At 49.2% G+C, this 14,180-nt stretch overlaps 1 protein-coding gene across 1 annotated transcript; it reads left to right on the top strand.

Moving 5' to 3' along the window:
* Positions 1 to 1,036: 1,036 nt before the first annotated feature.
* Positions 1,037 to 13,752, top strand: Tmem222 (transmembrane protein 222). Its single transcript, XM_028759905.1, has 6 exons — positions 1,037 to 1,290; positions 8,467 to 8,551; positions 9,939 to 9,970; positions 11,243 to 11,339; positions 11,417 to 11,547; positions 12,870 to 13,752. Exons 1-6 carry the CDS (start codon positions 1,097 to 1,099, stop codon positions 12,955 to 12,957), a joined length of 627 nt encoding a protein of 208 aa, XP_028615738.1. The 5' UTR covers positions 1,037 to 1,096; the 3' UTR covers positions 12,958 to 13,752.
* Positions 13,753 to 14,180: the final 428 nt, after the last annotated feature.

Below are 14,180 nucleotides of genomic sequence, written 5' to 3'. Positions count from 1 at the left end.
CTCTCTCTCTCTCTCTCTCTCTCTCTCTCTCTCTCTCTCTCTCTGCCTCTACTACCCTCCTGGCTCCCCTCCCCATGCCCTGAATAAACTCTATTCTATGCTATACTGTTGTGTGACTGGTCCCTCAGGGGGAAGAGATGCCTTGGCATGGGCCCGCTGAGACATCCCCTTCCCCTATACCTCTCCACACACCCACAGAACATACTCTTTATCTCTTTATCTTTTTATGAATCCATCAGACATAGGCTCCAAAACAACAATAAAGGGATTTACCTAAGTCTTGGATGATATTCTCTACTGCACATAGTGACCTCAAGTTTCCTGTCTTGGCACCTCTGCATATGTGCCCTCCTCAGGCCCAAGGCAAACAAACATCAGTATTCTCATAACGCTGCCTGTGTCTCTCTCACATACACATCAAGATTTTAGTTTGACTTTCCTTTACACCTTCATGTAACAGACTCATGCCACAGACTAAAAAGGGCAAAGGAAATCTAAAAAGACTTGTGTTTGAATCGTAGCTCACTTCATTTCTAAGAGCTTTCGTCTCTGATTTGTAACCTGGGGAAAACAACTAAATTTGTATGTCTAATCTGTTTATGGACAGTAATAACAATAAATATCAAGTGCTTGGCACCTAAGAAGTGATCAATAAGGCTGGGCGGTGGTGGTGCAGGCCTTTAATCCCAGCACTTGGGAGGCAGAGGCAGGCGGATTTCTGAGTTAGAGAGTTCGAAGCTAGCCTGGTATACAGAGTGAGTTCCAGGACAGCCAGGGCTATACAGAGAAACCCTGTCTCGAAAAACCAAAAAAAAAAAAAAAAAAAAGTGATCAATAAATAGTGCCTGCGCCTCGTGCCCGCATACCGAACCGCGGTTGGTGATTGGTTGTGGCTAGGGATAGACTGAGAGCTTCCTGAGGTCCACGTAAATGTTCCCTACAAAAGCAGGAAAGAGCCTAAACTAGCGGGGCCCAGAAGGACAAAGCTCCAATTCCCGGAGGGAAGATCAACAAAGCGGACTCCCCACCTCCCGGAAGTGACGACACAGGGGCGAGTGGCGCCTCGGCCGGCCTTCCCGAGCGGGGCGCGCTCAGGATGGCGGAAGCGGAAGGGAGTTCTCCGCTCCTGTTACAGCAGCCGCCGCCCCCTCCTCGGATGGCGGAAGTAGAAACGCCGACGGGGGCCGAGACGGACATGAAGCAGTACCACGGGTCCGGTGGCGTCGTCATGGACGTGGAGCGGAGCCGCTTCCCCTACTGCGTGGTATGGACACCCATCCCGGTGCTCACGTGAGTCTCTTCCGGTGTTGCCGCGAAGTCGCGAAGGGCCCAAGCATCCTTCGGTGTGCCATTCTAGCTTTTTTCCCAGACTTGCAATAACCCTTACTCCGAGCCAGGCTGGCCCCTGGTCCCCTAGAACCCCTGTCACCTGTGAAGTGCGCGGTCCCCTTGAATGTGGGGCATATTTCCGGCCCTGGTTCCCCCTTATCTAACTGGGGAGGAGACTTAAGTGTAGATTAGCAACAAAGATCAGGTAATTAGAACGCCCTTAAACTGCAAGCGTACAGAAAAGACCATTATCCATCTTCATTCATTCGCCGTTTTTGTTTGTTTGTTTGTTTGTTTCACTCATTGAGCAAATGAGTGCGTACTTGTTATCTGCTATGCACAAGATGTTTTGCCTTTAGAAGCAAAAGTGAGAGTTTGGTTGAGGCCACACTGGTTCATGGAATGTCAGCATTGGGAGGTCCATGCTAGCGTTTGCTTCCTACATCATCTGAGTTGCAAAGCAGTACCAGCTACCTAGGTGACTGCCTCCCCCTGGAAAAATGCAGCTTACCGCCCTCCTACCTTAGTCCTAAGGGTCTGGACAGTTTACAAGCTTAGTTTTCTGAAGTAGAAATCCTCTTACCCCCACGGTGAGGCCGAGTTTCTTGTAACATTGTCTTGGTCAGTTGACTACCCCAGCCAGAAGATACTCGGCAGCCAGTTAGTTCACTGACTGTATAACTCGTCTTTCAGCTGTGGTATAGTATCTCTCATTTTTTTCTCTATCAAAACCAGCCACCACGTGGTGATCCACACTTGTAACCATAGCACTTGGAGGCAGAGGCAAGCAGATGTCTGTGAGTTGGAGGGCAGCCTAAACTATATGGTAGGAATTCCAGGCCAGCCAGGCATGCATAGTGAGACCCAATCTGAAACAAACAAACAAAAAAATACAACCAACCGAACAAACAGCGCCAAGCTGTGTGGATAAGGACTCATTATTAGCCTTAAATGTTTCTGATCTTAAAATCACGTTAATCTTTTGGTTTTGTATTTATTGTACTGGTTTTGAGATGAGATCTTGATATGTAGCCCAGGCTGGCCTGGTATTTATTGAGTAACCCACCCTGACTTTGAACTCCTGTTCCCCCTGCCTCAGACGTCCATGTTCTGGGACTACAGGTGTATACTACTACTTAATCCATCCAATGACCCTAATTTTTTTACTTATGTAACACTACTTACATCTGGGTACATGGCTCAGTCAGTAAAGTGCTTTCTGTGTAAATAACCTGAGTTTGGATCCCCTGCAAAAACCGTCTTGCAGCAGTGCATTGCCTGAAGTCCTAGAGCCAAGGAAGGGGAGGTGGGAGCATCTCTGAGCTTGCTAGCTACCTGGTCTTGTCAAGTCAGTGAGAGATACTGTCTCAAAAAGTAAGGGGGGACTCTGCATAGAGATGGCAGACATCTGTCTTCCCGTCTCTCAGCAGGCAAAGCCAAAATGGGGGTTGGGCTGGGACCTAAAGCATTGACTTGTGGTTAAGAGCACTTGTTGCTCTTGCAAACCTGTGTTCAATTCCCAGAGCCCTCGCAGTGGTATACAGCCATCTGTAACTCCAGTTCCAGGAGAACTGATGGGCACAGAGCAAGCATACAGTGCACATACGTACGTACATACATACGTACATACGTACATACATACATACACACGGGCAAAACATTTATTTAAGTAAAACTAGACAAATGATAAAAGAAAAAAATCAAAGACTTGAGTCTTTGCCTCACACCATTGTTCAGAGAGAGATTAAGGTAGGAAGGTCCCTGACAGTTTTGAGGCCATCCCAGGCAGCAGAGGAAAGTCCAGTCTAGGGATCCAGAATTAGACACTGAATCCAATAAAATTAAAAAAAAAAAAACCTTCCAATGTACGCTTGTTAATTCATTAAATGTTCCTCTAACATGTTTGCTAACTGACTCCTTGTGGTCTGTAGTTGCAGGTGGTAAAGCCTAGATGTCTGGTGTGCAGTGCAAGGCCTGTCCCTTGTTCTCAAGCATTGAAGGGAGGGGTAGCTGGTAAATAAGTGACTGACGGGAGGGCTCCAGGTGGGGTAGAGCTGTGAAGAGAATGACCTGTCACTGTGAAAGCGGCTGGGTACTCAGGTGGCTATGTCGTTTGTGTGGAAACCAGTCACGCTGGACGTGTTGGCCTTCTCATTTCTTTTTAAACTTAGCTCGTGTGTGTAGGAGCACTGTGGTGGAGAGAGGGCAACGTTCAGGAGTTGGTTGTCTCCTGCTGCTCAGTGTGAGTCAAGCTCAGGTCATCAGACCCGGCAACAGCTGCCTTTATAAAGTGAACCATTGCCGGGCGGTGGTGGCGCATGCCTTTACTCCCAGCACTTGGGAGGCAGAGGCAGGCGGATTTCTGAGTTCGAGGACAGCCTGGTCTACAGAGTGAGTTCCAGGACAGCCAGGGCTACACAGAGAAACCCTGTCTCGAAAAACCAAAAATAAATAAATAAATAAATAAATAAATAAAGTAAACCATTTGCAGCGTTTCATTTTCAAAAATATCGTGTCACAGTCCTCTGCTGAGAAATGGTGGAGCGTGAGGTGGAAACACTCAGTTCCCCATTGTGTAGGGTAGAAGTAGCTTCCGTCTCGGTTCTCTTCAGATCTGTATTCATAAGACCAACGTGAGTAAGACTGTTCCTGACAGGGCTTGCCCCTCAGCAGAAAGGACAGGGGACAAATTAACTTTTGTAATGATATAGTTATGTGATGTTGCTGAAGGTGCTTACAGATGTAGGGGCAGATGCGAGGAACTCTCATGTCTGTGACAAGGAGGTCAGAGGAGGAAACTGAGTCCAAGACCTCTCCACCTCTTAGTAATAGCTGCTGCTACTAATAAGAACAGCTAAACATTTCATACACAGTCATCCAGTCCTTACATCAACCTGTATCAATATCTGAAAGCAGATATTGAGGCAAGATTCCAGGATGAGCAACTAACACATTGGCTAAACCATTACTGAGGACCACTTTTGTCCTAGGTCAGAAGAGACAGCAGTTACCCTAGCTTGGGAGCTCGTCTTTGGGAAGCTGACGAGCTGCGTCGAGAGTTGCTTCCCTAGGCTTTGCTAGGACAGACTTCAGTGTTGTCTCCAACCTTCATCCCCAGTTCCATCAGCCATCAGCCATGATATAGACAAAGTACTGCTCAAAGCCAGGTCCCCTGACAGTTGGAAGGAATCTGGATCACAAAGAGATGGGACTGGGTTCTCTAAGAAGCCAGAGGAGCTGTTTCCTAGAGTTCTTGGTGTCTGTCCTATGTTCGCTGTGGATTCTCAGCTGCTTGCCTTCTGTCAGTCAGGTAGCAACTGTTCACCAAGCACCTCAGCATCACTGAGCACCCCACATGTGAGCAGCGTTCTACATGGGCTGGGCAGTAGCCCCTCAGCAAAGTCCTCGTTGCTCTGCAGAAAGGTGGAAATGAAGAAACTGCTCTAGCCTGCTCAAAACCAGACTACTTTTTTTTTTTTTTTTTTTTTTTTTTGGTTTTGAGACAGGATCTCTATGTAGTCTTGGCTGCCCCGGAATTCACTATGTAGACCAGGCTGTCCTTGAACTCAGAGATCCTGCCTCTGCTGAGTTTACTTCCCCCCCTCCCCAATTGGCATATAGAGCAATCTAATGTGTGTTTGGGGTACAGTGTGACTTTTCAATATTCCAATTAAATGGATGTGCAAAGTGCTTACCTCACAAACATCAAGACCTGAGTTCAAGTCCCCAGAACCCATGCAAAGGTGGAATGGGAGTGGTCCTGTAGTCCCAGTGCTCCTGAGGTGACATGGCAGACACAGGAGACTTCCCAGAAGTTCACAGGCAGCTAGCCTAGAGTACACAGCAGTGAGATCCTGTCACAAGGTAGAAGGCAAAGCAACACCCAAGGTTGTGCGTACACATCATACACAGGTAGAATGTAACGATCAGGTCAGAATGAACCATGTTATCCATTATCTCAGCTGTCATTTCTCTGGGTTGGAAAGATCAGAATCCTCTCTTGGCTCATTTGAAATCTACAATTGTCAGTTATAGTACATTACTATGCTGTAGAATGTTGGAAGGTATTCCTCCTATCCAGCTACACCCCTCTACTCTTGTTAAATACGATGGATCGTTTGTCCTTGTTCTGCTGACAAATACATAGGGAATTTGGAGCTATGTGCAGAGCCAGGCACCATCTTAGAAGCTACAGCAGTAAAGGAGACACTGTGTTTTCATGGAGTGTAAGGATTTAGTGAGGAGAAATGGCCAGTTGATGAGCTTTAGCGCATGAATATGATGAAGAAAATAAAGGAGGCTGATGGATCTGGGGCTCCATCTATGGCTGCTTGTGTGTGAAGATGGGATTGTGATGGTGGGGGAGGCTGCCAGGGATCCAGCTCTTAAAGTCTAGGGACAAGCTGGAGAGCTGGCTCAGTGGTTAAGAGCCCACACTGCTCCTGCAGAGGACCTAGATTCGGTTCCCAGCACAGCATCCTGTGGCTCACAACTTAGAACTCCTGCTGCAGGGGATCAGATGCTTTCTTTTGGCCTCTGCAGGCACCTGCACTCATGCCGCACACTGCACACACAGATATACAAGTGTTTACATAAGCAGGGATTACTCTTGAAAAAAAGAAAATCTCTTTCTTTTACAGACAAGACAAACCTATGGCTATAAACCAGAGGCTGGCAAAACGGCTCAGCAGAGAATCACCTATGATTCTCTAGTCAAGACTGTTATCTGGGGCTGGGACTTGAGCAGTAACCTCTACACTGGCCTCCTCCTGCCTTCTCAACAAGCCCCTCAACCCCTATTTGGGCTATGTACAGAGCACCTTACTTTCTGAGCCATCTTAGCAGCCCTACATGTCCTACCCTGTTCTTAAACTTCCTTCTTGAAGGGTTACTTACATATTATAAGCTGCACAAATCTTAGGCATACAGTTCAGGGAAGCATTTATGGTTTTCTTTCTTTTTCAACTTATGGGCTGGAGAAACAGTGAGCAGCTAAGACCTGTACTGTTACAGAGGACCCAGCACCTGTGTCAGGTGGCTGACAGCCCCTTAAGTCCAGCCCCAGTGGGGTCCAATACTTGTGAGCACCCTTTACATACCCACATGCAGACACATGCACAACACATTTTATTATTAATTTGACATTTTATTAATGTGTGTGTGTGTGTAGAGGAGTGAGTGTGTCACAGTGCACATGTGGAGGTCAGAGGACAGCTTCATCATGGAGTTGTTTTCCCCTTCTACCATGTGAGTCCCAGGGATGGAACCGGGTCATCAGGCATGGTGGCAGCCACCCTCACTGCTGATCATTTGCCAGCCCCATAGGCTTGTCTTGTCTTTTCTGGAACACAGAACAGTACTCCATTTTATATTCTTTCTATTATAAGGCTTTCTTCCTGTCTATGTCGTATGTAGCAGCAGTGTGCTTTTCATTGTTACATACGACTGTTGCAAGGCTGTGCCGGTTTTGTTTCTCCCCCCCCTCTTTCTCTCTCTTTCCCTTTCTCTCTCTCTCTCTCTCTCTCTCTGTCTCTGTGTGTGTGCGTGTGCGTGTGCGTGTGTGTGTGTGTAGTGTGGGTTGTTTTTAGAGAATGTTATTTTTGTATCTATGGGTGTTTTGACTGCATGTATATCTGCACACTGCATATAGGCCTGGTGCCCACGGAGGTCAGAATAGGGTGTCACATTCTGTGAAATTGAAGTGACAGAATGTTGAGCTATCTATCATGTGAGTGCTGGGAACTGAACCCAGGTCTTCTGCAAGAACAACAAATGCTCTTAATGGCTAAGCCATCTCCACTCCCATTGTTTTGGGGGTTTGGGTTTGTTTGTTTGTTTTGAGACAGAGTCTCACTATGTAGACAAGGTCGAGTGCTGAAATTACAGGCATATACCAGCCATGTCCAGCTCTGTTGAGTTTTGTTGTCTTTTTTTTAAAAATTCACTTTGAAGATGGGCAGTGGTGGCGCACGCCTTTACTCCCAGCACTTGGGAGGCAGAGGCAGGCGGATTTCTGAGTTCGAGGCCAGCCTGGTCTACAGAGTGAGTTCCAGGACAGCCAGGGCTATACAGAGAAACCTTGTCTCAAAAAACCAAAAAAAAAAAAAAAAAAAAATTCACTTTGAGATCATTTACATAAAACAAAAAGGTGTGTATGTATATATGTATTTGTGTGTGTATATATACATATATATGCATATATATTTTTTATTTCATGTATATGGGTATTTTGCTCGCATATATGTCTGTGCAATACACCTGCCTAGTGCCCACAAAGGCCAGATGGTTGTGAGCTGCCATGTGGAGGTTTGGGGTTTGAATCCAGGTCCCCTAGAAGAGCAGCCAGTGCTCTTAACCACTGAGCCATCTCTCCAGCCCCCTAAAGGTACATCTTTTTTTTTTTTTTAAGATATATTTATTTTATGTATGTGAGTACGCTGTAGCTGTCTTCAGACACCCCAGAAGAAGGTATCAGATCCCATTACAGATGGTTGTGAGCCACCATGTGGTTGCTGGGAATTGAACTCGGAACCTCTGGAAGAGCAGTCAATGTTCTTAACTTCTGAGCAATCTCTCCAGCCCCAGTAAAAGGTACACCTTTTAAGAGCACACTTCAGGCCGGGCGGTGGTGGCACACACCTTTAATCCCAGCACTTGGGAGGCAGAGGCAGGTGGATTTCTGAGTTTGAGGCCAGCCTGGTCTACAGAGTGAGTTCCAGGACAGCCAGGGCTACACAGTGAAACCCTGTCTCGAAAAAACCAAAAAAAAAGAAAGAGCACAGTTCAGTGAGGATTTTTACCTTTTACAGTCCTGGGTTCAAACCCAGGACCTCGTCTATCGTGAAGCAGGCACTGCAGGGACTGTGTGTGTTTCTGTACATCCTCAGAGCAGAGCTGCTGAGGCAGAGCTCACAGTGCCTGACAGTTCTCTGGGAGAGGAGTTTCATCTGCCTAGCAGAGATCCGGCTGCTCTGCACCCTGTCCTGCACGTGGTGGTCCTGTCCTTTTAGTGGTAGCCCTGGGGACCTCCCTGCTGTTACTCACCATGGACCACTGTTTCACATGCCTTTTTGTAGCATCACCTAACTGGATGACAGACCTCAGCTCTGTCCTTTTGCTGTTTGTGTTCTTCTACAGGTGGTTCTTCCCCATCATTGGCCACATGGGCATCTGCACATCCACAGGAGTCATTCGGGACTTCGCCGGCCCCTATTTTGTTTCGGTGAGTCTCTAGTTTGCCCTGTCCTGAAGAGACTCCAGGCTCACATAGAAGGCTGGCCTGGGCCCAGGATGTCACACATAACTCTCAGCCCGGGCCCTAGCCTTCTGCCCCTCTCCAGTGTTTGACCCATTTCCTTCTCTTGCCTCCAGGACAGGCCAAGAGGACAGTGTGGCCAGAGGAATCTTAAGTAACAGGTTCAGCCCTCTGTCCCCGTCCCTGGGTACCAAGACATGGGTAGGGGTTAGAGGCAAGAGTGGAGTCAGATCATCCTGGAACCACATCTCTGGACCTTCAGAAGGTGGGAGCCATGGTTGGGGGACAGGGGAGGCTGACCTGGTTCCCATGGTGGAGATTTAGAATGAACCACTGTGTGGTCAAACCTTTTTAGGGATGGGTGGACACTAGTCCAGGGGGCTTTGTCAGTGAGCACATGCATATGCCTATTTTCAGGTGGCTGGAGCTGAAGAGGTGACAACATGGCCTCTTTGTGTTAGTAGTTGTTAGGACCATCCTAACAGGACAAGGCCTGTTGCTGTGCACTTAATACGTTGACTAGCTAAGCATAATGCTCCACACCTCTCATCCCAGGATTGGGAATCTGATGTAGGAGGAGTACCAAGTGTTCATGGCTAGCCTGAGCTACATAGTCAGTTCCAGGTCAATGTTGGGTACAGAGTTGGACTCTGTCTGGGCAGTGGTGGCGCACGCCTTTAATCCCAACACTTGGATGGCAGAGGCAGGTGGACCTCTCAGTTCAAGGCCAGCCTGGTCTACAGAGTGAGTTCCAGGACAGCCAGGGCTATACAGAGAAACTCTGTCCTGAAAAACAAAACAAAAAAGCAGAGTTGGACTCTGCCTCAAAAAATAAAACAAAACAAAGCTGGCAGAGTAGCCTGGTCTCCATAGACAGATCCAGAACAGCCAGGGCTACACTGAGAGACCCTGTCTCAATATAGAGAGAGATTATGTTTTGCGTGCGCGTGTGTGTGTGTGTGTGTGTTATGTGTTACATAAGGAGTATAGGACTCCCCATAGTCTCTCCCTCACATGAAAGTTCTGTGCTCCACAGCCTGTTACCTGCACTAAAGGTGTCCCACTGCAGGCCTCAGTAGACTGTCACTGTGGTGCTGAGAGGTCGGAGAGTTGGTGTTACATGAAGGAGACCTGCTCATGATGAAAGCCCAGAGGCTGCCCTGAGGACATGAGAAGAGGCCCTGTACGCTCATGCTGCCTTCTTTCCACAGAGCAGCTGCTGGGACCCTACCAGTGCCCTGCTGTGTCACAACCCTGCCACCCCTTCTAAGACACTGCCCTTCAGCCGCTGACCCAGGGTCCTTAGCAGACTGGTGTAGTTTCTCCACTGACTTCTGCTCTTGTCTCTCAACAGGAAGACAACATGGCCTTTGGAAAGCCTGCCAAGTAAGTGAGTCCCTTTGTGTCTAGCCAGAGACAGGCTCCTCCTGCTCAGAGCAACAGGCCAGGCCTGTGAGGCCCAGCAGGAGCCAGCACCCTGAGTGCCCTGGACCAAGCACCTAGAGCTACTCCCTGTCTAGGTGTCGTCTTGTAGCCTATTGATCTTCTCTGAGAGCTTGTGTTTTCAACCCTGTGGCACAGGAGTAAAGGAAGGCATGGATCCCGGGCAACGTCACACAGTTAGGAAGCACCAAAGCTGGTCTTACAGCCAAGTTTGTCTTCCTGTGTAGCCTGGAGTACTGCCTCCCCTTGGGAACACCCCAAGAAATATCACCTCTCTATACATATTGAGACAGGGTCTTTCCGTGTAGCCCTGGCTATCCTGGATCAGTCTATGGAGACCAGGCTGGCCTTGGGAAGCAGACCACTTACGGAGTTAGCGGCTGCTTGTGCGCCATTACAGCTTTCTGTTTGGAGGGCCGGAAAGCAACTCAGAGTGACAGTAGCTCCTGCCAGTCTCGTCCCTGTCACCTTGTTTTCTCCTGAGCCCTCCAGGGTTGCTCAGCCACTAATTACTGGGACATACTGCAGAGTTTATGCTTTCCACCTTATTTAGGCCGTTGCCCAGCCTCCAGCGCTGCCCTAACCCTCTTCCATCAGCCCAGACTCGGGGTTCCCGTTCTCATCCACTCAAGTTCCCATGACAAATACCTTTGAGTGGGTGGGTCATCAGCAACAAACGTGTCACCTCTTTGGAGACTAGGAGGGCCAGGATGACGTGCCTTGTGGTCCCACCACATGAAGAAAGGAATGAGGGTCTCTCAGGCCTTCCCACCCACAAAGGAAGTTAGTTCCTCTGGGGTTAAGATTTCAACAGAATAGGGAGACAAACATCCAGACCACTCTGGTCTTGCTTGGTTATTGTCTGCTGATGTGTCACTTCCTGGGGGCAAGTGAACAGATTGTTCACCCCAGCTTGGACACTGGTTGTACTCAAATCAAGCTTTGTAACCCTCCCTGAATTTACAGTTGTTACAACTTACAGAACCCTGGGAAAGGGCCTTGAGACTCTTGTTTCAGGAGTTAGTCTCAGAAGCTCCCCTCTTCCCTTCAGAAGAGAATGTTTCAGTTGGGAGGAAGTAGCCACACTACACTAGGCCTGGACCTGGTTCCCCCCATCACCCACAGCCTTGGGCATCCCTCACAGAGAACATTCATAAAGTTGAAAGCTGCAACGGGGCTGAGCCAGTGCCAAGAACAACCCCCCTTCCCCTTCAGGTTCTGGAAATTGGATCCCGGACAGGTATATACTAGTGGGCCCAACGCGTGGGACACGGCTGTGCACGATGCCTCTGAAGAGTACAAGCACCGCATGGTAGGTGGGGACTGGGCTCAGGGTCCGTGTGTCCCCGCCCCACCCCCACCCTGACCCAGCTGCACTTGTGTCTCCAGCACAATCTCTGCTGTGACAACTGCCACTCACATGTGGCTTTGGCCCTGAACCTGATGCGGTACAACAACAGCACCAACTGGAACATGGTGACACTCTGCTTCTTCTGCCTGATTTATGGGAAGTATGTCAGGTGAGCTGTCTTCAACCTGCAGGCTCACTCAGGCCGCTCTCCCAAGGATCCTGGAAAGGCTGTCACTGGATTCCTTCAGTCACTAGGGACAATTGGAACAGAAACTGAGGTTCTAGAGCCACTCAGTTCCTGGTAGAGAGCAAAGTGGCTGCACCACAGTCCTGCCACATGGGTCCTAGTTGACTTGTCACTTGCTCACTGCTGGGTGCTGGGCTACCGCTGGCCCTGGTAAAGGACTGCAGTGGCTCTGGCTTCTAGGGAAGCTATGAGTCTACAGATGCTCAGAGGAGCGTGGATCCTCTTGGATAGGATAGTGTGGCCCACCTCCATAGGCTCCTCCCCTGCCAGCTTTGTCAGAGGCAGGCTTCTAGACAGTAAGGGGAGGCTTTTGAAGCCACAGCCTCAGGACCAGTGAGGGTTAAGACATTCTTCCCAGCCCACACTAAGAACTCAGGTTGGGTAAATTCCCTTTATCCTGCAGCAGACCCCAAACTTAGAAACCATCTCACATGCGGGGTGTGGTGGTGCTTTTAATCTCAGCACTTGGGAGGCAGAGGCAGGTGGATTTCTGAGTTAGAGGCCAGCCTAGTCTACAGAGTGAGTTCCAGGACAACCTGGAAACAGAAACCCTGTCTCCAAAACAAACATTTTACACTTGAGCTGCTGCCTCTACCCCAACTTTGTTCTTTTTTTTTTTTTTTAATATTTACCTTTATTTTATATGCATTGGTGTTTTGCCTGCATATATGTCTATGTGAGTGTCAGATCTTGGCGTTACAGTTGTGAGCTTCCCATGTGGATGCTGGGATTTAAACCCTAGTCCTCTGGAAGAGCAGACAGTGCCCTCAATTGCTGAGCCATCTCTCCAGCCCTTCCCCAACCTTGTTCTTAATTATACTTATCCAGAGCTTCTGGAAGGGAAACTCTTGAGGGTACTTCTGTGTCTCTAAGGCTTTAGAGACCCCCCCCCCAAGAAAAGAACATAACACAGGCCTGAGACAGGGTTGAGTTCAGGCCCTGACCAGCTCCTACCGTATGAGTAGCCATGTCTCGTGTGCTGACATTCATTACCATCTTTGCGGATCCGTCCTCAGCTGAAACTGGTCAGGAGTGCTTGTAGATCAGTGAGACTCTGCCCATTGGCATCTTTAATGGCCTCCATAGTATTCATCAGCCCAGGCCCCGTCCCTGTGCTGACCAAGTTGAAGGATAAGTTCCAGGAAGCCCTAGGGACCTAAATGGTGTCAGGGTTGGAGAAAGAGGGTTTCTGGGCCATAGCTGTGCTCACCTGACCCTGGCCCTGTGCTCTTCTCCCCTGTCAGTGTTGGAGCCTTTGTGAAGACCTGGCTGCCCTTTGTCCTCCTCCTGGGTATTATTCTGACCGTCAGTCTTGTCTTCAATCTGCGGTGATGGCTTTCACATGGTCTAAGCCTACCAGGCCCCCAGGAGGGCCCTGCCACTTGCCCCTTTTGGTCCCAATTCTTTCTTCCCCACCCTTAGGCAGTGTTGCCTCCTGGGTTGGAAGTAGGGTCAGGACTTGGGACAGAAGTGCTGATGTTGAGCACCTGATGAGGCGATGCATCACTCAAAGCCTCCTTGTCCTCTCTCCCTGGGCCTGAGACCTCACCTTTGTGGCTTCGCCATCCTGGGAAGGCCTTCCTTCCTTTAGAGCATTTCCTGCCGCCATCACTGGGCTGCTCTTGCCATGCCCAGGGCACAGTGAGGACAAGCACCCATATGGAAAAGCAGTGTCAAGAGGTGGATTTGAGGCTGTTTTCTGGCTGGCAGTCGTGTCCCAGAGTAGGATGTGGTGTTAGAAGTGCTGCACGCCAAGAGGCTTGGAACCTTCTCTGCTGGCCTCGAGTGGACTGGGTGGGCTGGCTGGGCTCTGTGTGTGTGTGTCTGCTAGAGCTGCACTAGCGTAGTGCGCCTCATCACCACTGATCTCGGGAATGACAATTATGTGCAGAGTGGGTCCCCTGCAAATCAGGTAACATGAACCCCACTTGTTTCCAGCCCAGGAGTCCTCATGCTGGGGATAGAACTCTTTAGGTCCAAAATGTAACTTGTCAGAGCAACTAGTGCCACCTGATTGGCTGGATCTGCTTCCGGTTGCTACAATGGGTCCAGTGCAGCCTCCCTCCCCCTGCTCCACAGGCTCCTTTATAAGGGGCTCCCTGGCAGGAAATAAAGTTTTAAGTCTAAGTGGTGTCTGTCATTTTTCTTCTGTGTGCCCCGATTCCTTAAGCACGTATATCCCTGGGGACTTGGAGGAAAGAGATCTGGCTCTAACACCATGCCTTGAGTCTTTCCAGTTGGAGCTTACGGGTATATCAACAGTACTTGTAAATTCTGCCACTGTACAGGCTGTGGGAAGTCCCTGCCATTCTTGGTCTATGTTCCAAACTCCTTCTGGAAGAACTCATCTTCCCTGCTGGGAAAAACTTGGCATTGGGATTGGGACCATAGACTGGAGCCTTGCTCTAAAGTGACCTCCTTCCTCAGCTAGAGTGCATAGTTGGGGTAAGCCAAGAGGAATGGCAGCCCACGGCCCTGTTCTGTGTGGCAGCCATATTGAACTCCCTGTTGTTTACCCCACAGCCATGTCACTGGGCAGCTTGCTTCTTGGTGCC

This window comes from Grammomys surdaster, unplaced genomic scaffold (assembly GCF_004785775.1).
Source record: "Grammomys surdaster isolate TR1022 unplaced genomic scaffold, NIH_TR_1.0 126313, whole genome shotgun sequence".
Classification (NCBI taxonomy): domain Eukaryota; kingdom Metazoa; phylum Chordata; class Mammalia; order Rodentia; family Muridae; genus Grammomys; species Grammomys surdaster.
The sequence above is the reverse complement of the archived record's forward strand: the minus strand, read 5'-3'. Positions and strand labels throughout refer to the sequence as shown.